Source organism: Odocoileus virginianus, chromosome 11 (assembly GCF_023699985.2).
Source record: "Odocoileus virginianus isolate 20LAN1187 ecotype Illinois chromosome 11, Ovbor_1.2, whole genome shotgun sequence".
Classification (NCBI taxonomy): Eukaryota; Metazoa; Chordata; class Mammalia; order Artiodactyla; family Cervidae; genus Odocoileus; species Odocoileus virginianus.
The window spans coordinates 59,085,594-59,111,569 of record NC_069684.1 but is presented as its reverse complement, the minus strand read 5'-3'; the positions used below and the strand labels follow the sequence as shown (position 1 = coordinate 59,111,569).

General features: G+C 38.0%; 1 protein-coding gene across 1 annotated transcript in view; it reads right to left on the bottom strand.

The window, feature by feature from the left end:
* The window catches only part of USH2A (usherin), a 903,825-nt gene that overhangs the window by 330,939 nt on the left and 546,910 nt on the right, over positions 1 to 25,976 (bottom strand). Inside the window, exons 38-39 of the mRNA XM_070474523.1 lie at positions 8,211 to 8,361; positions 7,461 to 7,603 (exon numbers count right to left, since the gene is read on the bottom strand). Coding sequence (XP_070330624.1) covers positions 7,461 to 7,603; positions 8,211 to 8,361 — 294 coding nt within the window. The remainder of the gene's footprint in view (positions 1 to 7,460; positions 7,604 to 8,210; positions 8,362 to 25,976) is intronic.

Below are 25,976 nucleotides of genomic sequence, written 5' to 3'. Positions count from 1 at the left end.
AGGAGAGGATGCTGAAAGCAGCTTAATTAGCTCCTTTGGCTAAGGAAGTGTTAAAACCCGACTCCTGGCACGCTTTCAATTTAGTGCTTTAAAATGATAAGCCGAATCATCTAATTCTATATACAAATCAACCGGCGTGCCACTGCATGGTTGAAAGGGTCACCACAATTATGTAAAACATGAGTAATAACTATAATTGGGGTAGTTTGCTAATACAATAAAAAGCTCTGAACATGAGAAAAGTTATGCTCACAGCAGTAGCTATCACTTTCTAAAGTAAGAATTCATGGATGAAATGACATGAAAAAGATGGTTATAAAATTTTAATGGAATGATAAAAGGCAAAAGTCAGCCTCTCAGCTGAATTCTTAAAATCCCTATATATCACAATCAGCTCCTTAACTGTAAAATCAATGTGGAGTATAACATGTTGTCAATGCGCTGTCACTGGAGGGGAGACTGGAAGTATGACAGCCACACAGCTCAGCTGGCGAGTGATGAAAATACAACTGTACAGCCCTTTCCATGGGCCTAATTGTTTAGAGAACTCCCCTTCTGGAGCGGGGAACGGGAGCATCCTTTCTGTTCAGATCACCGATTCATATTTCAGGCTGTTTCATTATAGCATTAATAACGGAAAGTAGTTTCATTTTGGCAAATGAAATTATCTTTTATGGGAAACGATTTTGCTCATCAGCTTCAAAAGTTCAGCCCCAGCCTAAAAGAGAGTAATGAGATTGTTCACAGAGGTGTCTGCTTATTTATTTTTATACTCAGGTGTGTATGTTGGGAAGGATGGGTGCGTGTGTGTGCGTATAAATGATCTGAAAGAATAAACAGTTGCAATGACACATCTGTTGCGTGTATATAATGGTTTTTTAAGTAGTTTTCATGGGTCTTCTACAAACCGTTTGCTACTAGAGATACTCACAATCACTCAGTTTTCTTGGTTATCTCATTACTGCCTTGAAGCCACTTTTTGCTATTTTAATTAAAAACTCACTTGGCTTAAAAGCTCTTTTTCAGTAATATTAACTCTATAAATGAATACCCTCTAAATCTGCCAGTGAAATAAAAACCAAGGTGGCAAATACATGGATACAGATTATACATAGCAGTATGCTCTGTGCTAATTGTTGGTACAGTCTCTTGCTATTCATTGTGAAAATGTTAGCAGAAGAGTGGAGTGATGGATTCCACTCCCTCTTTAATCATGAATTATTTTACCAATTTATTATTTATACCCCCGGATACTTCCCAAAAGGTGTTTTTTGACAGCTTATAATAAAAGACTTAAGTAATAGGACCAATAAATTAAAGATAAAGAATAATTAATCTTGTGATGATACAGAGGTAAAATCATTGTATCCCAAAACAAATATTACAGATGGGCACTGCCATTTGGCATGTATGTGAATATTCAGCTTCTAGACAACGGACAAAATAGGAAAAGGGATGTGTAACAGGGCATCGTTGCTTAATAAAAGGAACATCTGAAGACTACAAGGTTGCTTCAATTAAAATGATACAATTTATAGTCTGCAAGTAGGTGAACCGGTATTGGGGAACTGTTTTCTCTATTTCTCCTGAGACCAGGACAGTAGAGGAAGATTAGGAAGAGTGTTTTGTCTTCCAGAATGGGGACGTGTTGTATGGTGAACGGCGGTGGATTCTTTCTTGAAAGTTTGGGGCAGAGAATGAAATGTGTTAATGTGAAAATTCATGAAGGAAGAAAAAAGTCCTAAAAGAACTAGAAGTTCCAAATTCAGAAGAGCAGTGGGCTTTATGTGCCCAAAACAGATTCAAGAATTCAAGAAGGAAATGAAGGTCCGGAGGATAGAATTTTTCAGTAATTGACCCTTTCAAATGATTTTTCTTTCAAATAATTTTTCTGTTGGTCACTTTTGGCTTTTGATCTTAGGATATAAAAATAAGACTATAAAGATACTAATTTGTTTTATAAAATCTGGAAATGCAAGAACCTGGGGAGGGGGAATCTATGCAACAGGGAAATAAACTATTGTAGGGACATACATACAGAGCCACTTTGCTCTCAAAATCAGCAGAGTGATTTACTTTGCATCATGGATTTTCTTTTGTGGGTAAAATAGAGACCACATCGCTGTTTGCAAGGATAAACATGTCAGCATTCAGAAGTTAATATTTAAAGCAATTAGGAAACAAGTTTGGAATAGCAAAGTAAAATCATCATGCAGCACCACTGAGACTTACTGCTCACATTTCTTCATTAAATAAAATAAAATTTACTAATATAAATATGTGCCACCCTCATTTACAAATGTTTCTGTTTTTCTCTCACTTAGAAAACTCTTAAAATGCAGACTGACTTTAAATTCTAAAACACACTAATAAAAAGATCTTTCCCATGAAATATTAGTTGTAAAATTTAAGTACTCTTTAAGGTACAAAGACACTTATTAAGTGATTGGAATATCCCCCTCCAGAAGTACAATAGCATGATCAACTGATCACATTTCATACCACAGCTTTACTTCCCCTGTCATCAGGACTCACTGTCCTATCCATTATAGTTTGTGAGAATAAGAAGAAAATATGTTTTCCTTTTGGAATTCTTTCTATATATCTGTCTTCCTTTTGAAGTAGCACATGGTTTTGGGCTAGCAGAAACCTTTCTGATTAGAACACTCATTACTCCGGTCAAGACAGAATGACAGGGACAGCCAGCAGGCTGCCTCTGACCAAGGCAAGGAATGAGGATCGCCTTTGGGATTTCCTCCTCTAACATCTGCCTCTCATCCTGACCCTTCTGGTCTCATACTCAGAGGCGGACATCACAAGCAGAGCACTCTACAAGCTGCCCTATCTCCTGTGTCAGTGGGCACCTCCTACAGCAATAGCTTTCCTTGCCTGGACCAATGGCGAGGAAGTAAATTTGAAATCTGATATTGATGTGAGCCCCAAATAGAAATCATTCTTATTTCCATCCTTGTGTTCTCTGGGAAGGCTTTCCTGACACCCAGAGTTGTTTGGAGAAGCTCTCCTCTGAGCTGGCCCTCATCTTCGAACACAGTACTCTATTGTCTTACTATATCTTCCCAGCAGACAGTGGACGACTCAAGTAAAGAGCTGTCCTATTCATCTTTGTAACTTTCAGTCCTTCCAGCATGGTAGGTACCCAGTTAAGATTTGCTTGCTTAAGTTTTCATAAAAGTGAAAGTGAAAGTGAAGTTACTCAGCTGTGTCCAACTCTTTGCGACCTCATGGACTGTAGCCTACCAGGTTCCACTGTCCATGGGATTCTGGAATGGGTTGCCATTTCCTTCTCCAGGAGATCTTCCTGACCCAGGGATTGAACCTGGGTCTCCTGCATTGTAGGCAGACGCTTTACTGTCTGAGCCACCAGGAAAGTCAGTAGTTTCCTGCATTTGTTTATATGAAACTCTTTTTAATCAGTACTTTAGCAATTTGCAGCACTTGTTCTATATCAGACCAACCACCAAGCACTGGATCTACAAAGATAAATGAGACAGAACCCTAGGTCCTAAGAAATAACAATTCAGAAGGAGATATTGACATTGCACAAGTAAATATAAACCAAAATCCTAAGGTAGAAATGAGGAGGGAAGGGTTCGCAGAGAAGGTACCATTTGAACTGGGACTTGAGGGATGAGTAGAATTTTGTTAGACAACAAATGAGTCAGAAAAGTGCTCTGTTAGATATAGATTTCAATGAATATCACAAGGTCTTTCTCTTTTACTTCAGAAGAAAGATTATTGCTTTATAAATTGCTATGAGAATCTTAAAGATGAATGAGAGAGAAAAACTGCTCAAAAATGCTAATGAGAAAAGTAAAATAGGATCCAGATACTATATCCTTTGTTTACAGTGCATTGAAAGTATGGGAAGGAAAAAACAATAATAACTAATATAATAAGTAGATACAGTATGTTAATAGTACTGAAAATCTCACTGTGTTGGTAATATATATCTTTCTATTTTTTAGCAGATTTCAGTCAAAGATCATGAACAATGTTAGCCAAATGATGAACACACGAGAAAATCATTTAAATAAATCTATAGAATAAACTAGCCAAATCCCACAAATTTTACTTAATAATGCATCTTAGATGAATGGTTAAAAATATATATGTGGAGTTTTAAACTATAAATTTAGCAAAGTCATTCAATTTTTAGTCTTTTAAAAATATATGACAACTAAATGGTCAACTCTAGAAGAAATTTGTCTTTTCTGTTTTGTTTTGTTTTAGAGGTAGATAAGTCTTTTTAGAAAAGAATCTCATTTTCATCAGATTGACTTAATTGTTTGTGTATACAAGTTCATTATTAAAATGACTCAGATAAAGAGATATTTCATATTTTGATCTTGGTAGCCAAGAAACCCTGGGAGAAAGCTGAATTTTACTAGTCTAGGGAATCCATATTTTTAAGGAAAAGTGAGTTATCTCATATTTTACAAAAATCTGCCTACATTTTTGTAGGCAGAAAAAGGCATGTACAGTTAAACTGAAGTTGGAGGAAAATTTCCCTTCCAGCCAACTTCCATTTTTACAGCCTGCACTGCACAGAAAACAATTGTAGATACTCGAGAGAGGGACAAATAATACAATCAGAACAGATGGCTATTTCTTATTAATAGATATCAAAAAGTTTCAGCTGATGGGTAAGTGTCTTCATGTTATTAATCCCATACTTCTAAATCTATCACAATCTTAATGCATTTTTGTAGGCTGCAGGCATGTTGGGTACTTAGACTGCCAGCAGCAGGTTAAAAAAAAAAATCATGCATTGTTTGTGTTTATCTGGTTACAAATAGTCGAACACAATACTGACCAAGTTGGCTGGAACAAACATCTTTTATTAACACAAGTTTAACTGGATTTAAAATATTCATAGGAAATGTGCATTATTATTATTTGGCATAAGCACACTAGATTTTTAAAAATGCATGGAACTGGATATTGGTGGCCCACTGATGTAAATGACAAATTATTTGAAAAAAAAATCTATTAAAATTCCTCACACCCCTTTCTCCATCTCTGAGAACCTGTTTTAGCATGCAAGCATTTGTTTCTCTAGCTCTAGGTCATTTTCTGCCCAGGTTTCTCTTTCTGCTTTCAGCTGTATCACAGACTTGATTAAATCACGCTCTCACAGTATCATATGAAAAATACTGCTACTGATGACCTTTTTTTGGCACTGGAAAGTTTGAGGGCTTTGGCTGATGTGGAAAGGTGCCTACTGATAGTATGAAATTTAAATGTGGGTATGAGATGACTTCTCTGTTTCATTCTGTAAGCTGATATGTAGAATTTCTACATTGGAAACTGCACTTTGCTGAATGGGAGGTGCTGGTTAGGATCAAGATTGAAGTGTGATCCCGGCATGGAGCTGTCAGCATGGGTAGTTTTATAATCAAGGCTTTGAAGCCTTGACAGAAAAACTGCTTCTGCCCAGTGCCAATCCCTCAGTCTTTGTCAACTCAATTGCACATCCTTTCAGAGATGGTATCCATCTCCACTGACACCCAAAATATATAGGCCATTGTCATGTCTACGGGTGAGCATGCACTGGTAAGTGAACCTGGAAGGGCAAACCGGCAACCTTTAGTCCTTTGCTGGGGTTTGTGACTTCACAGGTGAAGCAGGAGAAGGAAGAGGTCAGTGTTTCAAAGAAAGGATCTCAATGAAAATGATGACTGGGTTTCAGGAGTTAGGACCTGCTATATAATCAAGTGTTACTAATTCTTAATGAAGGAAGATGAAGGGTAACACTATTCACTTTGATCTCAGGCCCTAAAAGCCACAGAGATGGCCAAGTCTCCGTGCATGAAAATTCTAAACACTTACAGAGTCTGTAAAACCTCTTTCACGGTAAAATGAGGCAGGAGAGAAGTTTGTTCAACAGAGGGCGCCGTGCTAACTGGGCCTTTACAGTGTCTGGGACTTTATGCGCTAACTTCCTGCCTGTTGGTAGGAGAATCTGGCGCCTATTCAATAACGATCACCACGGAGGAAATACAAGTGCTGTCCCCTATCTATCGGAACAGAATTTATCGAAACAGAAATGGTGGGTGCCAAAATGGAGTCATTTCTCTCCTCTTCTAATGTGGAGTTCTATGGTGTCATCACCTCTGCGATGGGCGAATAATTATTTTTAGTTAACCTTCATTGCATGCCATCAAGAATGCACTAAGGATAGTAAAAATATTTTTTTTCAGCTGATTTAAAAAAGGAAATATTTCTTCAGAAATCTAGTTTGGTTGTGAGCTCTCTGGTTCAGACATCTGTATACAGTTGGTGTTCATATTGTCAGATTTGCCAGAGTGCATGTAATGTTCTCACTAAAAGAGGTGTAGGCATGTTGAGTGGTGCACTGATGCTTTTTGGAACGTGGGTGTCATTTACTGCACTGTGCTGATAATTTACTAAATGGTACCCTTGAGACAAAATGCCTGGATGTGTCCTTGTGAAGTACCTAGGCTGTTCCCTGGGAGTAATTACAATTTGGGAGAAATGAAGGAAGTATTATATATTATTGCTCATGTGCTTTTTTTTTTAAGTAAGCATTAAGGAAGGCAGATAGTTCTGATTCTATCTCATTTAAGGTCTTATTCTCACTAAAATAATATAATTAAGGATACTGTAGACATAAAAGAATCTATCTCATATACAATTGATATTGTTTCATATACTGTGCCTTTTGAGATTAATATCCAGACTTTTGAAAGTCACTTGGGACCTGATTGAATATAGAGCTAGAATGGCAATTGGCCAACAGAGCAACATCTTCTAAGAAGCTTCTGATTAAAAGACTTGACAAGATTAACCGTAAAAACCTCATTGTTCAAAGATACAGTGTCCTCCTTCACACTGTATAGCTTGATTTAATTTCTAACTTTTTAAAAAAGTTCTACTTCCATATATATGCTTTTTCAAGAGGCAGTTTGTATAAAACTCAATATGATAACCATGTATTTCTCTATATAACTGAGTAAAAAATATACATATGCAAATGTAAGTCTTCCATAAAAATCTAGAAAATTCCCTGTATTGGTTGAATAAGACAATCCTAATCTATAATGACCTCTAAGCATCCTTCTGAAGTAGGGTCCATATTTCATGTTCTTCTGCAGAGAACACTTGCAATGCTTAGCCATAGAAAGAAGAGGATAACAGTTTCCTTCCAGGACACCTAGATTTGCACTGAAGGACCGCATGGGGTCATATCATAATTTACTGTGAATTATGTCTTCCTATTGGTAGGCCTAACTCTCCAACCCTCCAAACCCACATTTTTCTTCTTTCTGGAGACTCTCACCACCCTGGTCCTGGAAAAGATTACTGTCACTCAATATCAAGAGAATACAGAAGGCTTATTTCTTTGTTTTGGAAAAAATTAGACTTTAAGATGTTCTAAAGCAGAAAATATTCGGCTGTGTGTTTTTCAGACCACTTACTGTCCTCTGCAGTGATGAACAGAATCCAAGAGCTATGGGCACTGCCAAAGCCATTGGAGGCAACCAACCGAAATTCATACTCCGTGTACGGTTGGAGATCTCTCACTTCATAGTTTAACGATGCAGAAGGATTGGAAAATAGCCTATATGAGGAATGAAATCCTAAAATTAGGAAGGCTGAGACATTCGAAGAGATTTTTTAAAAAGTAAAATCTTATTGGAAAGAATTTTCAGGGGATGTCAATGTACCTCTCAGTTCTGCAATTTTCTGTCATCTTGTGATATCTCTTTTAAAATAAGCAGCTATTTGGCTAAGGGTTTGTATAATCCCATTTATATGAAATGGAAATTCTAGCAGTATGGAGTAAATTCTAGTCTTGAGACTGATGCCACGTGGAATTTGTGGAATAAGTATTATAATTTTGTAGCCATAGTTAGGCAGCAGTTTTTGTGGGGTTCTGGTATATGCCTGCTTTTGACATATACATGCATTCATGAAAAGGCTGAAGGAATCTTATTTTAAGCCTCTATAAATTAAAAATAGATACTTAGGCAAAGCAGATAATTATCTCCTAGGGTACTGCTTGGGTTTGGGGGGTGTGTGTGTGTTTATTGGATCTTTTAAAAGGGGGCCTTTATTTGTTGCAAATGAGAACTGACCTACCTATTGTTACAAAGTTAAGGTAAAGTGAATTAATGGCTAAACTGTATAACCCAGATGACACAAGGATGGACAAGTAGAATGCTCACTCTAGAAACCCATGGGTGGCGTGGCCAGGCCTCATCTGGAGTTGGTATCTGGGAGAGCCGGGGGCGTTGTTCCGAGCTGGTGTAGACCAGACAACCTGAAGACTGGTTGGAGTGGCAGATGAAAGCCTCGGAGGCAGCACGCCATCTGGAGCTGTCGAAACACACGGATGAATTAGAGCAGAGCAAACTGGAGAACATATGCTGGGTGGAATCGAGATGCTCCATACACTGGAAAAACTGTTCCTCAGGATCAGCAACAATGTTAAACATGGTCCATTTAATTTAACATTTTCATTCCTGAACTACTGTACTTCCTCATTCTTCATTTCAACATAATTACATGAGTATTTCCATCTTAAAAGCCAGCCCCCAAAGAGCAAGACAAATGAACACACAGCACATCCCCACGTGTACTTCTGTGTCTCTAATTGAAAACATGGAGGGGATTTAGTAAAGCAAATATTAAAATACCTTTTTTAATTTAACTCTTTGCTCAACAATCAAACAGTTGAACAGTGAAGGAGTCCAGATCTTTTATTTCTTCCACTGACATCACCATTGTCTCTTTAATCATACCACGATCACAAAGACAATCAAATTTTTTTTCTGAGGAAGGTTTATTAAAAATTGTATTTTTCTACAATAAAAGTAGCACATTCCAGTCTTAATTCTTATTTATGAAAATGTAAAAACTAACCTTTTTTCTCCATGTATTGTGTACAGTCAATTGCCCCTTCTCACAGTGATGCTGCCTTTATTCAAATATGTTACAAGTTGGGACACAGACATTTTCTAGTCTAGCTGAATTTGGCAAATTATTCCTGAATTCAGGATACCAGTTTGATAAAACCTAGCAGGAAAATCTATCTGGATAGTTTTAGAAGGCCTAACAGAAATAAGTGAAGCCTATTCTATTAAAAATTAAATTAAAAAACAAACAAGATTCTGGTTATTAATTTTTCCAATAGGTATAACTTGAATGAACCTATCATATCAGAGTGTGTTCCAAAGCTTGTCAGAAACTCTAAAGCAAATCAAGCACAGCTGAATGGCTTTGTGAAAATCACCAGACAACTCTGAGCTTATGTTTCTTGTCTTTAAAATGGGGGTAACACTTTGCCTTTTCAGGATGGTTGTGAAGATCAAAGAAATGTAAATAAATCACCTTTTTTGAGGTCCTGGTAATTATTAATTGTTAGCTATTGTTATTATTATATTGGACTAGTCTGAACTTCCCTTAGCATAATTTAAGTACTACTACAATGCAATTTTTAGGGACATTCTGATTACTGTAATATAAATTCTTAATAACCAAGGATTACTCAAAGCTATTGCTGAAGGAGGATAAGGAATCAAAATGATGAAAACAACTATCGGGGTTCATTTTTGCTTCCATTTACACATAACCTGATATGGTGTCTGACTTTTATATACTCTCCAATTTGGGAGAGCTGGCTGATGAACTATGGACAGTGATGAAAATGGAAGAAGTAGAATCCATGTCTCATCAGTGTATTGTAAGAGTTCTGAGTTCATCAATAATTCACTAATTTATTCAGTAAACACTTACTGAGCCCTGATTCTGTGCAAAGTAGTGTTCTCTGTATGGAGGGTTAACAACAGTGAGTCCAATAGACATGGCCCCTGACCCTGTGGAACTTACGTCAACAGAGGGACGCAGTGATGAACAAACAAACCACAGATCCTACCAGGTGGCGCTCCGTGCTCAGGTGAGGAGTGAAACAGGGCATTGTGGTGAGAAAGTCAACAGGAGCATGGGTTTTAGTTGGTGCACAGTAATTCAGAGTAGACAGGTGAGCCATAGGAAGAAAATGTCATCAGGTGACATTAGAGCAAAGACCTTGGTGATTAAGTCATGAGAATGTCTGGGGGGATAGCAATCCAGGCAGAGAGCAGTCATGGCAAAGGCAGCGAGGAAGAGAAAGGACAGACGGTGTGTAAGGAACAGTCGGAAAGGCTAGTTTTGCTAAATCAGACTAAGGGAAGGGGGTGCAGGGGGAGCTGGAGAGAGGCGGCATCTAAAGCCCTTACAGCCTTCCTAGGACCACACCTTAGAAGTCACGATAAGGACTTTGGATTCCACTGTAAATGGGGTTGGGAGCTAGGACGGGGTTTTCGTGTAGGAAACATCCTGATTCTAAACAAATAAAGGCCATTCTGTGCTAAGTGAGGGAGGCGTCGGGGCAAGGCTGGATGCAGGGAGGTTACCCACTGCAGTCACCCAGGGCTAGCAGATGACAGCAGATTAGGTTCAAGTGCCAGCGGCCGAGGTGGCGGCATATTTTGTGCATTAGTTGAGTGTGGCATGTGTTGCTGGTAGACAATAAAGGAGGGAAAGATGATGCCAGGTGTTTGGCCCAAGCACCCGGGTGAATGGCACCTGAGAGGAGAAATGAGATGTGGAGGGGATACAAGAGTTCCCTTCTGTCTATGATACATTTGAGAAGTTTACTACATCACTTCAGCACTATTCCAAGGATGACGTCACAGACAGGAGTCTAGATAGGAACTGTGGATCAAAGTCTATGTGGCACTTCACAGCTGAGACTTGAAATCAACAAGGGGGTGAGTGCAGACAGAGCGAGTGGAGAAGAGGTCTGAGCACTGAGGCTTGGGATGCACCAAAATTTTGAGGGGGGTGAGTGGCCTCTGCAATAAAGGAGATTTACTTACAGGAGGGATCAGTAAGATAAGGGAGAAGTTAAGAGAAAGTACACCCTGGGAGCCAAATAAAGACAGTGTCTCTCAAAGGAAGGACGGATTGACTCCGTCAAATGCACTGAGTTTAAGAAAGGAAGAGACTGAGAATTAAGCTTTGCATTTGGCTAACTGGACATGACCTTGCTAAAAACAGACACAGTGCAGTGGTGGGTGTTGAAGTCTGATTGGGGAAAACTGAGAAGAGAAAGAGCTGATACAATGAGCCTAGGAGACTTCTGCAGGATTGTGTTCTAAAGGGAGAAGAAAATGGGACAACATTTCTGGTATCAGGGGAAGGTTTTCTAAATACTGGAAGATGTTGCAGCATTTACATGCTTCGTGGAATGATCCAGAAGAGATCGAGGAAGATGATAATGTAGGAGAAAGAAGAATAATTAATCACCAGAGCCAGGTCCTTGTGTGTGAGTCAGAGAAAGGCAAATCAGGGTTGTGAGCCAGTGGACATGGGCTGTGGAATAGAGCAGGGACAGCCCGCCACTGTGCAGAGGTGAATGAAGACCCAGGCTGCAGGTACAGAGATCGGTAGATCTGGTGATGGAAACACAGCAAAGAGCTCTTCTGATGGTGTCCATTTTCTCAGTGAGCAAAATAAAAGCAAATGCTTCCACTCAGTGCCAAAGTATGAGGATGAACTGGGTGCTTGAACAGAGGGAAAAAAATGGTACGAAGTAGTTTTTTCAGGTGTGGAAAGGGGACATACCTGGGAAATGCAATAAGATGGCTGGCTGGCCACAGCCAGATACCCAGTAACTTAACTATAAATTTTTGGTTTAAGGGACATTTGTTGCTAAAGACTTTTTAAGAGATATTTTATCTTTGAACACAGTTATAATAATGATGATTTCTTATTTGATATATATTCTTTCATTGATGTATAAAAATGCACAGATATAAAGAGAGCCTGGGCATAAAATATTGTGCAGATTTCATATAACGTATAACATAAAACCACACCCCTCGTTTGGTTGTTTCTTTGTCTAATTTTTCTGTCATGGAGTATAATATCACTGACAATCCAAATTCTGAAGAAGACAGCTCTGATAAGTCATCAGCAGGAAAAAATATTAGAGTTTTAAATATTTACACCAAAGCATCCTTCAAGTATTAGGAACTACTTTACAGTGCTGACAGGGAAGGAAAAAGTGCCCAGAAGATGCTCCATAATAATAATAATAGTAATAATGTACCGTGGATTCTCTTTTGAGTGATAACAAGAAAATGTACTCCATTAAATTGGTCACACTCTGATTATATAGAATCCCCAAATATTTCCTAACAAACTGATCATCTTGAATTATTGACATAGAACTATTCATTCTACCTGCTTTCAGTAACACTGAGTGCTGGAAACCTTTTTTCTCCTCTGGTTAACCCCTTTTATCCTAGGCCTATTCCTCTGAGGGTCCTTAGCATCAAAGCAATAACTGGGAGCCAGCCATAATTCCATTCCTGGTTTCTTAACACAAGAGCCGTGTATCTATCAGCTTGATATATTGTCTCCAAGATGCTATGTTGCTCAAAAAGCTTCTCTCAAGTTTAATATGACCCTCACGAGGCAAGCACTCCACAGACAACCTCCTGAATCAACACATCTTGTCCAGTAAATACTAATTCTACACAGCAACTGGATAAAAGAGCTAGTCCAATCTATAAATTCAAGCAAGAGTGTTCTTTGTAAAATTTCAAATTCAACCTCTTTAGGAAGGCAAAATGCATGTAGAACATGAAGCAATAAATTAAATCACAGACGGGACTAGCCTAGTTGGTATAATCTTTAGGATGTCTGATTTTATTAAACTTTTAAATGATGTACATGTGTAAACGCCCCCCTAAATAAACAAAATGCCCCAAACATTTGCTCCATACAGATTTATAGAACTCTTGAGGGGGAGCTCTCAAAAGCAGAACCAGAAGCTTTATTTTCACGTGGCCAGTGACTGCTGAGCTATAGTGACCCACCCAAAGAGGAAGCCTGTGGGGAGACAACAAATTCAATGGGCTTCACAGGAGCACCAGTGTCTCAGGATAGTCCACCGACTTGTTACTGCTACAGTATGCCTTTGGGGTGTTTGTGTATACATTTCAAAATGCTGGAAATACAAATCCTACATTAAGATATCAAAGAAGTCTACAGTATTTGGTATTAAACTCAAACCTATAATAAAAGATACTGAATGCCACTCTGCACAAGGTTCTCTGCTGAGAACAGGGAAAGGCAGAATAAATAGAAAGGGAGTTTAGAGCACCAAATACTTAAGTGAAAGAGAGACAGGACTCAAGTAGCACAGAATGTGTATAGAGCGTAAAAGAGGGCTAAGTGCTTTAGGAGCTTTAGAAGTTAGAAGTTCACAACCAAATATGCACTGGCCCTTGGGTTTCAGAGGAACAGACACGGTCACAGGGCTTTGTTAGGCAGTCACGTCGAGTCACTTTGTCCTCAGGCTAATTCCAGGGCCCAAGGCTCGCACCATCTCTGCCCATGCTCACTCCAAGCAGATGTCATGCTTCCTAGTGGTTTCGCTTGAAATCTGACTTCATCCCAGCCCAAACTACTTTCTGATTTCAAAGATTTGATTGTTGGCATCCTCACGTAGGTCTCTCCCCGTAAGCATGAGGGAAACCACAGCCTTTCATCTCTATGCATCCTGGCTGCATTGCTGAATAGCCTGGCACATAGTCCAAATCCTGGGAGTACACATTTCCCTCTCATTTTCTGAAACAGCTACATATGAGCAAGGATTTTAAATTCTAGTTCCCAGAACGGAAAATTAAAGTTCAGACACATCTATTGAGTCGTTGAGTCATAAACAAATTGAAAACAGAAGGCAAGACTCCATTTCCCGTCACTAAACCATATGTCATTAAAAAAGGTATTAATTATGAGGAATATGCAGATGTGCTAACAAATGGACAGTCAACCTTGAGCACAAGGATGTACAAACAGCAGCATTAAACAGTGACAAGTAGGTTAAAACAGATTTAATGTTCACCAAAGAGTCTCTTGTAAGAGCTAACTTTTGGAACACATACTGTGTGCCAGGCACTTTAACATAATTATTTCTAATCCTTGGAATCACACGATGAAATGGTAGCATTATCTCTCTAAAGTATAGATAAAGCATCCGAGGCTCACAGGTTTCATATTTTATCTCAAATCACAAAACTGGTTGCTGGCAGTGTGAGGATTTAAACAAGAACTTGTTAAATTCAAGGACAGTGCTCTTAATTTTACACCACAAAACAGCCTGTTCTAGTAGGTGATTTATAATTGAGAATAAATATTAAACACATTAAGTCAATATGAAAGAAAACCACTTACAATATTAAATAGATTAGTTTTTGTAAAGATCGGATTTACCTTCTGTCCAAGTCACATTCTTAAACAGTAGTTTTCTGGTCTTACTTCTTTATCACAGCATCTCCTTATTATATACAAGGAACCTCACATAGAACTACTAGTAACAATGAGAACTACTAGTAACTCAAGAATGAGTTAAAGCCAGAAATTCAGTAAAATGCAACCTAGAGAGGTCTTTACATTAGTACAAGAAATAAATTTTTAAATATTATGTGTTATCTACAGGTATGTCATGGAAGTGACCACAGAATGGTCAACGCATTTTAAATTTGGAGGACAGCTAACTATCAAGTCTCACTTTCTATCAAATAAAGGATTCTTGCCTAAAACATCCAGAAAAGCGGTATTCATGTGTCTGTCTATTCATTACCAGTGGTAGGAAAAGAGTTGCTTCCTAAGTTGCTCCTTCCATTGTTACTCTTGTTGGTTAGCTGTTTCTGAGATAGGGAGTGTGGGTGCTCAGTCACATCAGACTGTCTGCAACCTCATGGACTATAGCCCACCAGGTCCATGGGATTCTGCAGGCAAGAACACTGGAGTGGGTTGTCATTTCCTCTTCCAGGGGATCCTCCCGACCCAGGGATGGAACCCACGTCTTTTGTGTACCCTGCATTAGTAGGTGGGTTTTTTTTTTTACTACCAGTGCCGCCTGGGAAGCCCCTGAGGTAGACATAAAAATACGTTATTTCTACAAAACTTATGGTGAATATACTCTTTTGTCTATCTCAGGACCTTCGGAGAATAAAACAGGGTACTATAAGCAACCAACATGGGTGCGCTGAGCTGGAGCAGGCTTGAAACAGGGACAACCTTGGGCAATGGGTATATGTGGTTGTTCCTGCTAATGACACCGAACTGTTTGCGACCTTGTCTATGAGTCCCTGAGAAAAAGCTGGTGTTACCATGAGGGACAGAATTTCAGGCATTTTTAACCAGTAGTCCTCTCTTCCCCATAGTACAAAGTAATGGTAATATAAACTACTTGAGAACAGAGGTCCACTTTTCATTTTTGTTGGTAAACTTTAGAGCACCTAACAAATTTTGAGAACTCAGTCTGTCTGCCTGTCTGTGTGTGCTCAGTCGTGTCCAACTCTTTGCAGCCCATGGACTGTAGCTCTTGGGGCTCCTTCGTCCATGGAATTTTCCAGGAAGGAACACGAGCGGGTTGCCATTTATTGCTCACCAAAAATGATTAAAGAAAATGATTAGTTCTTGCCAAACTAAATAGTGACCCCTTTTAAAAGCATGTATTTCTCTAACTATAAAATATGTTCGTGATAGAAAATTTGAAAATTACCGAACAAAGAAAATGACACTATCCATAATGACACTACCCAGAAATGGCCATTTTTATACTATTGAAGATTCATCTCTTTCTTCTTATTCCACGTATAATTAAAAAACATTATGGTCAATGTTTCTAATATGTTATTTTGTAAACTTTGCTTTATAATATATAGTGAAAATTTCTATGCCATTAAATAGTTTTAGTAAAATAATGTTTCAAAATAATTGCATGTAATATTTCTACAAATGTAGAACATTAACTTAAAGCTGGTATTCATGTAGAATGATATCATTTTTTATATTATAAATAATATTCCAAGTATCCTAATAAATGCACCTTTAGTTTTGCTTTTCAGAATTATTGTGTCAATAGGGATGAATGACACTACCATTTCAGATATAAGCTGAACTCCTATAGTAAGGTATGAATGATTTGTTTCCCAGTATCTCCAACAGAGTGAATATTTCATATATTTAGGTATGACTGTATGTACAATACATAATAATGCAAGTATGTAGCATTAGAAACATTAGTATGCAATTAAATATATGCAAATGTATATTTAAAAGACATTTAATATTGTTATGCAATATACTGTATAAGTATATAAAATATATAAATTTAACATTGTTTTATATAGTTATTATGTAAGATAGGACATGAAAAAAAAAAGTGTTAATTTCTCAGTCATGTCCAACTCTTTGTGACCCCATGGGCTATAACCTGCCAGGCTACTCTGTCTATAAGATTTCCTAGGCAAGAATATTGGGGTGGGTTGCCATTTCCTTCTCCAGGGATCTTCCTGACCCAGGAATCAAACCCAGGTCTCCTGCATTGCAGGTGGATTCTTTACCATCTAGGACACCAGGGAAGCAGTTACATATAATTTATATAAAGAAATAAAAAGTTACAAGTGTCTACTTATAAGCCAGGCAGCATCCTATGCTCTGGAAAATACATTAAGTTAAATAAGTTAAAACAGTTTTATTAAGGAGAGAGAGACAAAAGACACAAAAAAGAAATTATTCTATTTTCCCCCCACTTTTTATGAGTAGTTCTTTTCCCTCCCCCAGCTTCACTGAGGTATAATTGACAAGTAAAACTGTGTATATTTAAAGTGTAACAATGTGATGATTTCATAGATGTATACATTGTGAAATGATTATCACAAACAAGTTAATTAACACACCCATCACCTCGCAGTTACCTTTTGTGTATGCATGTGGTGAAAACATTTTAGTAACCAAGAAATATTTCTAATATAAGGGATTGGGAGTGATGAGGGAGGCGAAGGGGGAAAAGCTGACATTTTAGGTATGGTAGTAGGGGAGACTGTATCTGAGCAGGGATTTGCAAACACCTGGGGGACACACATCTCAGGCAGCCTCAAGACAAGGGCAAGCTGGGCCTGAGCCTTGAAGGCACTGTGGCTTGAGTCCAGCAATCAAGGCAGAAGCTGGTAGGAAATGAATGCATACAATAACAGAGGTGGGGATGCAGAGGGAGATAGAGGGATGGCAAGCCTGAATACTAAATTTCAGGTCAGAATGACTGCCTGAGATTTTCTGAGATGAGTCTATTGGGGAGTTGTGTTTAATACACACTGCATTCATCTGACCTTATAGCCAGACCATGAATTAAAAAGTGTGAGTATTATAATGTTTTTATAGTTCCTTGTGATTGCTCTAAGTGCCAAGCTGGGACTCAAACATGGGTATTTTGCTTTAAAACTCTATCCTTTTTCCTGTTTACTATGCAGCCTCCTGAGAACCCACTTACTGGTTCATAGATAGTGCCTTCTTGTTGTGTCTTCACATGGTGGAAGGGGGCAGAGGGGCTCTTTTAGACCTCTTTTACAAGGGTATGATCTCATTTTTGAGGCCTCACCTTTATGACGTTCCAAGGACCCACCTCCTAATACCATCACATTGAGTATAATGTTTCAACATACAAATTTGGGGAAGCCACAAACATTCAGACCATAGCAGATAAGCCACTTGCACAAGAGCATACGGCTAATAAGTGGTTAAACTGCTGTCTGAATCTAGCAACCTGTCTCCAAAACACAAACTCCTATTACTTTAAGCAATGCCTTTTGAAGTGACTGTCTAAGCCAGAGCCTTGCCCCTCCTCACAGGCACAGACAGGGTTTTGCCTCCTTTCCCTACCTCTTCCCCATCTGTCCCCAGGCATCCAAATAACCAGCTCTGAGTGTGGACACAGCTTTGCAGAGTGAGAAATCTTATAGCTAGGAGGTTTTAAATGAAGACATTTTTGAAGCTTAATTATTTAAAAAAAAATTATGTCATTCTAATCTTGAGGATGCTTATTTGGGGATAGAGATTTGGAAAAATAGTCTTTTTTAAGTCTGTCTCAGATTCTCAGATTTTTAAAAAATTTTCCTCTATTGTCAAGACAACTTCAGCTCTGAAAGCTCCCGGAAAGGTCTCCAGAGAAAAATAGCAAAACAAGATACTTAGCAAGGGCTGCAGGTTTTATGGATCCAAGTTAAAGAAATGATGACATTTTCTCAAGGTTGTCACTGGGGTTACAGAGAAGTATTTAGGACAAAAGCCCTGAGTAAAAAGTATGTGCATAAAATAAAAATTTTGTAAAAAATTATATCATTTCCTTCTCAACCCAGGGGCGAATTAATGGAGTACATCGTTGAATAAAACCCAGAGATCATATAACATTTACCTCTGGTCTCTCACTGACTAATTTGGACCTACATTTTTGAGGGAAACCTAAAATCCCACCAGAACATTTTATCGGTGTAAGACCACCTCAGTCAAAATTGGTGCAAATATTTGTCAGAAGTAATACAAAACCCAATTGGCAGACCTCACCCTGGCTCTAGTTATAGTTCTTTATGAAATGAAAAACTAACCTCACGTTCACTAAGAATGCTTTAATTAGAATGGAAAGGAAGCAGGAATATTCCCGACTACAGTTTATAATAAGAATAATACAGAAAGGGGTGGCAGGGGTGAGTCAAGGGCACCAGAATAAAAAGACTCTACTGAATACTAATTGCTACTGACCATTTTGAGAAATGGAAGATTCCACTTCACATCAGCATCCACAGGACCAAAGCAACATACCTCTACCTTCATTTCCCTTTGTGCTTAAGACTGAAGAGTGGCCTAAAATTACTCTGCAAGACAGTTTCAGTGAATTTGTGAACCAGGAAACATCAGGCAGACAGAAGTTATCCTCTGCTAATCTTGAAATACTCCAAAGCTAGGACTATTGTAGTTCATTGTGTTCAGAGAATAATACGGATTTTGAATTTCATTAGACACATTATTTGTTCTGGTAGGAGTGGAACTGTCACTTTGTCAGACTAATTAGGGGCCCTAAAGTTGGTGGTCATAATGTCCAGAAGAATTTTTTTTTTGTTACTTCTCAAGCTACCAACCAGAGCATTTCTTTCTCCTTGCAGAGATATCCTAGATTCAGACACTCTATTTAATCCTTTGCTTTTGACATTTGAGTTTATCTTAGTATTCCTAATAGTATTTCCTAGTCTTTCTATTATTTTGAATACCATGATATTCACCCAAATTAGTTTCCAGGCAGCATAGATTAAGTCCTCTTTCCTTGAGAATCTGATTATTTGAGCCCATTAATGTAGAATATATCTTCAAATGGAAAAATAAAGTATACATGAAATATTAGTGGACTAGGTCTATCTTATTTTTAGTTAGAATATTACTCACTTTATTTTAAATAACTCTCTAAAAAAGTTCCCCTTTATAAAATTAAATTAGATATCAATAGCAAGGTTAATAAGCAATTTAGCAATGAGTAAATTCAATCTAGGTCAAAGCCACTCTCTTTAGAAAAGGTGCACCAAACGTTCTTTTATTGTCTAAGAACCATAGTAGAACAAACAAAGAAAAAATGTAGGTAGTTAAACTACTATATTTAAGAATCAACCTACTTATTCTTGTGGGACAGAATCAAGAACTAAGAAATAAAGGAATCTTTGATTAACTGATGAAATTTTAGTCATTTAATGATCAAAGAACCAGAGAGGATTGGTTATAAAAGTCATCTTAACAATGGAATTGGATCTAATATTCATGTTGATTAATTACTGAATTAATCATCATATCTAGCCTTAAGACACTCAGATTATATATTGGTATCCCTTGCCCGAATAAGTCATTAATTTATCATTCTCTACTAGTGAAAATAAAACAATAATCATCGGAGGAATAAAAAATGCTTAAAGAGATCAAAGAACAGATTTTAGCTCTTAAATAGTAGAACTAGAAACCAGAATTTGAAATAATAGAATGATGCTCATTTAACCAAAATCATGATTAATAACTATGTAATTTAGTTTATGAGAAAAAAATCTGTAATCAGACTATTACTGAGTTATTTGTTTCAAGTAATTTAGCCACTGTGCTGAGCTATACTTAGTTGCTCAGCAGTGTCCAACTCTTTGCGACCCCATGGACTTTAGCCAGCCAGAATCCGCTGTCCATGGCGATTCTCCAGGCAAGAATACTGGAATGGGTTGCCATGCCCTCAGCCAGGGGAATCTTCCCAACCCAGGGATCGAACCCAGGTCTCCTACATTGCAAGTGGATTCTTTACTGTCTGGGCCACCAGGGAAGCCCAGTTTAGCCACACAAGTACTAATTGTGTAGCACTGGTATCAGAAGTATATGGAATTAATACCAAGGAATTTTGTCAGATTTAGGTTCAGGTACCTAGGGAATTCAGAGCTAGAAAATAAATGCATTAATATTAATAACCTTACTTTAATGTGTATGTAGCACAAATTACAATACCTCCTTTTGAAGACTAGCATGGTAATCAAAACATAGCTTTGCCGAGAAGAAGAAAGCATAGATCACCCCCAATTCCCAAGAATCTTCAATTAGTAATTTAAAAAAATGATTATCAAGTATATTGCATAAACATGACAGGACCTTCATCTTAAAAATTTAATCCAAATGCTTCTTGTACTTCAGAAATCAGTAGCCATTAAAAAGCGAGATGCTAGTATGTTGCTATCCAATCTTGTCATATATGTTGGGAGGCCATACCTTTGCAAAGTAATACACAATTATTATGTGACCAGCACTGTGCTATATTCTTTGCATTCATTTATCAAACATAATTTCCTCAGTGTCAAACTCATGAGGTACTTACTACCGTTTCTCCCACTTTATGGAAAGACAAGAAAGAGGCAAAATATGTATGATTGTATAACTTACTTTCTTAATTTTAGCTCATTCTGATTGATTTTAAAATCCATGATCTTAATCATGATGGTAATTTGCTTGACAGCCTGTGTACATGTGTGTGTGTTAATCCCTCAGTTGTGTCCAACTCCTCTGTCCATGGGATTCTCCAGGCAAGAATACTGGAGTGGGTTGCCATTTCCTTCTCCAGGGCATCTTCCCAACCCAGGGAACAAACCCGGGTCTTCTGCATTGTAGACATTTTCTTTACCATCAGGGAAAGCATTGTAGATGTTTTCTTTACCATCAGGGAAAGCATTGTAGATGTTTTCTTTACCATCAGGGAAAGCCATTTACCTATCAGGGAAGCCCATTTATGTATGTAGGAGTTACATATAAACAGTGGAGATATAGAATATGGAACTTTTGTCATTCTTATCCTGTGTATAGTTTATGTGTTCCTCAAGTAACATCTAATCTCATACTTTCCCAGGAGATAAAAATTGGCAAATATTTTAAGATTAACAAAAAGGTAAAAATTAAGTTTCAATTATCAATAATGTTTCACTGGTCCTAAAGTTAAGCTATTCTGAGAAAATTTCTCCCATATATTTAAATCTTAGAGATTTCAGAAGAGCTTGCATCCATTCAGTGTTTCTACTATAAGCACTGTGTTCAGCCATATCACCATCAGAGAGAATAGCAGAAATTACTGTATGTTTTATTAAAAACCTATTTTTTTCTCTCTCTCTCTTTTTAATCTTAAACTCTAATTTAGTTGTTGTTCCCTTAGGTACAAGGTACACAGTTCATAATTCATTTGATATAAAATGTCAGTTTAGATTCTTGTCTGTCTTTGATACAGGAGAAAAAACATGTACATTTCAATTTCTTCAATGCCAGAAATACCAGTAACAACCCCCAACTGTGTGCCTCAAAGACCTTTGTGTTAAATTAAACATCAAGATTCCAAAACTGTGGGGAAGGATATTTCCAAGACACACAGTACAAATACATGAGACAGAGGGAGACAGCTAATGTCTCTCCTACCAGTGGAGTGATATCTCCCAGGGAGCATCTTTGATCCTCAAATTAGTCCTCACTTATAATTTAATACACCACAACCAGTCTGCTGCTTCCTTCCATGCAGCTTTCAGAGGCAATGGTTGAAATCATCAAGGAAAATCAACATTTCAATGTTTGGGGCTGGTTTAATTTTCAATCCAATTAGTAATAGTTTATGTGTATTTTGTGCTCTTTATGTATTGCAATTTCCATTTTTTTAACAAATAGTCTATACCTGCTGATTTTCCCAGGGTGCACACACACACACGCACACACACACACACATCCTTTCTCCCTTAACCAAAATCCCCTCAGCATGGTTACATGATGAAAAAACTCCTTCTCAGATGAACAAATGGAGGCCCAAGGAAGAGATCAATTTTCTGGGGGTCATGTGATCAATAAATGAAAACACTGGGAAAGGTGGGTAGTGGTAAAGTTCAAAGTCATATAGTTTGACAGACCTGCAGTCGGTATGCTTAACAAATGCATAGTTTAAGACACATGCTTCCTTGATGAGAAAGTCAAATGTGAATGAGATTCAAGTCTTTTCTTGTGGATATACCTTCAACCTCAGACTTTCATGAGGAAAGTGTTCCTCCTTTCTGATGGCCAAGAAGACACACAAGGTCTTTCCTGTGGCTATGCCAGGGAACGAGTCCCCTAAATGCTCATGCTGTTCACACTCCTGGGTTCTCCAATTTTCCACGTGGGATTAAGTGTCCTCATTTGATTGATGCACTTTTAATCTGCTACTGAAAAATTGTGTTTGTGAGGAAAGAAAAAGATTCTTCATTCTTTTTTTGTTTTTTAACAAATATGGACATTCTTACTGTCTTTCAATGAGTGTAAAAATTTTTTCCAAAATTAACATATTAGCATTATTAGATAAATTAAGACTCTCTTTATAAGAATGCAAGCTCTGTGTAATAAGATCACATCTGTTCCTTTCCCTTGATATATAGAGGGCATTAATACAAGAAATTCAACTTTAACATGGGCCCAAAGAGAGGACCACTTAGTAATTAGCAATGATACCACTTTTCCACACTAATGTTTGGGGTAGATGTATCTACACAAGTTCTGCACAAAAGTCTCTGCAACAGCAATTCAAATATGAAAAATTACATTTTCTATTATAAACCAGAGAAAGAAGTATACATTATAACTCTTGTCACTTGAATGCTAAAAACTGAGAAAAAGTTTTGTTTTTTGGAAAATTTAAGTAAGTCTTTTCTGCTAAATAGATTAATACGAGGTTACTTTAACATTGTCTTCTAACTGGAGTTTATGTTAGATATAAATTCATGGGGGAGTATGAGAGAATTTGGCCAAAATACTTGATGGAAACTTAAGTGTTTACACCCACATGCTGAGAAAGAAAGCTCTCTACCTGGTCACCTTTGTAATATTGCTTCTGCTGAGTGCTTCATTGTAAGGCTATAAACATATCTGTTTTAACTGAATTTTCTCGTTAGACTATAAACTTTAAGAGTGTGTGTCTCGAAGTTGAGAATAACTCTTTAGTTTACTAGCAACAAGTTTTGAGTACCTGATATTTCAACCAAATGAGACTGCTGAAATTGTATTTGGCATCACTGTAGACCAAGCCATACCTTCAGAATCCTGTTGACTACTGGAGTTCGGGAGTTTGTGCTACCTCAACCAAGAGAGGATAAGAGTGGGCAGTGGAAGATGTTTCAAATGAACAAGAATGCAGTGGCTCAGAATCAGGCTTCTGTAGCCAGTCTCGAGGTTTGAATATGTTCCCTGCCATTTATTTACTAGTTCTCTGCCACTATAGAACTAGTTGCAAGATCATCTCTTTTCCTCAACTTCCTCATGTGTAAAGGGATAACAGTAGTCCTTTCCTCATATAGTTTTTGAGAAATAAATGAGTTAATATATGTAAAACAACACTTGCATCTATAAAGTACTATCTGAGTAGTCCCTACAGCAAAAAAAAAAAAAAAAAAATGATTTATATCAAATAAAAGGTGACATGATCTTAATTGTTCTCTGACACATGGAAAACTTCAGTCAAGTTTGTGGAGCTGTTATTTGTGAACTCTTAGAAGGAAAAATCTTTTGAGTATAAGTTCTCAATAGCCAGCAAACCCTGGCTTCTGAGATAAGGATGTCACTGACTTGAGGAAACATTTAAGAATCCCACAGAGGAGGTGCAGTCACTCAGTTCAGTCGCTCAGACCTGTCTGACTCTTTGCGACCCCATGGACTGCAGCAAGCCAGGTTTCCCTGTCCATCAACAACTCAGGGAGTTTACTCAAACTCATGTCCATTGAGTTGGTGATGCCATCTAGACATCTCATCCTCTGTTGTCCCCTTCTCCCGCCTTCAATCTTTCCCAGCATCTGGGTATTTTCCAATGAGTCAGTTCTTCATATCAGGTGGCCAAAGTATTGGAGTTTCAGCTTCAGCATCAGTCCTTCCAATGAATATTCAGGACTGATTTCCTTTAGGATTGACTGGTTTGATCGCCTTGCAGTCCAAGAGACTCTAGAGTGTCTTCTCCAACACCACAGCTCAAAAGCATCAATTCTTAGCGCTCAGCTTTCTTTATAGTCCAACTCTCACATTCATACATGAATACTGGAAAAACCATAGCTTTGACTAGACGGACCTTTGTTGGCAAAGTAATGCCTCAAATGCCTCAGCTTTTTAATATGCTGTCTAGGGTAGTCATAGCTTTTCTTCCAAGGAGTAAGCATCTTTTAATTTCATGGCTGCAGTCGCCATCTGCAGTGATTTTGGAGCCCAAGAAAATAAAGTCTGTCATGGTTTCCATTGTTTCCCCATCTATTTGTCATGAAGTGATGGGACCGGATGCCATGATCTTAGTTTTCTGAATGTTGAGTTTTAAGCCAACTTTTTCACTCTCCTCTTTCACTTTCATCAAGAGACTAGTTCTTCTTCACTTTCTGCCATAAGGGTGGTGTTATCTGCATATCTGAGATTATTGATATTTCTCTCAGAAATTTTGATTTCAGCTTGTGCTTCATCCAGTCTGACATTTCGAATGATGTACTCTGCATATAAGTTAAATAAGCAGAGTGATAATATACAGCCTTGTCGTATTCCTTTCCCGATTTGGAACCAGTCTGTAGTTCCATGTCTAGTTCTAACTATTGCTTCTTGACCTGCATACAGACTTCTCTGGAGGCAGGTAGGTAGTCTGGTATTCCCATCTCTTTAAGGATTTTCCACAGTTTGCTGTGATCCACACAGTCAAAGGCTTTGTTGTAGTCAATAAAGCAGAAGTAGATGTTTGTCTGGAACTCTCTTGCTTTTTCTATGATCCAACAGATGTTGGCAACTTGATCTCTGGTTCCTCTGCCTTTTCTAAATCCAGCTTGCACATCTGGAAGTTCACGGTTCACACTAGACGCTCATTAAAGAAAATTCCCCAGACGGAGGAGACTCAGGCTGTAGTTACACAGGTTTCCTTCCAACAGATGTTCTGTGAAGGCACTGAAGAGCCAAGGAAATTCAGCCACAGTGTCTTCACAGGAGAGCTGCTTAATGCACCTCAGGTCGCAAAACACCACACCTGTTGATTTCGTGCCACAAGTAGACTGAACGTCTGGAACTGGTCATCTGTGATATCTCTTCCTGCTCCACTCGGGGAGACTGCCAGCAACAAGTCAGCTCCCATCCTTTGGAAAGGCCCCCAGCCTTGGAGTTTCTAGAGTCAAAAACACATTGAGTGTAGGGGCCACTTCCACCTATTTTCACTCAATAATTCTGTGTCCCAGTGAGAGTGTGGCAGAGAGTCATAGATAAGATCATGTCCTATTTTCTATCTGAAGGTATTTTCAAGATGATCTAGTTCAGTGGTTTTCAAATTTGGGCATGCATTCCAGGAACCCAAGGTGGGGGTGCACTGGAGACCCTCATATATCTGCTTTCATTTAGCCCAATTAATTCATAATCATGAATATCATAGTGGCTATTTTCCCACTGTTATCACAATGTATTCTCCATTAAGTTTTTTTAAAAATTATTCATTTCTTTGTGGTTGTGTTGGGTTTTTGTTACTCCATGGGCTTTCTCTAGTAGCAGCAAGTTGCGGCTACTTTTTATTTGTGGGG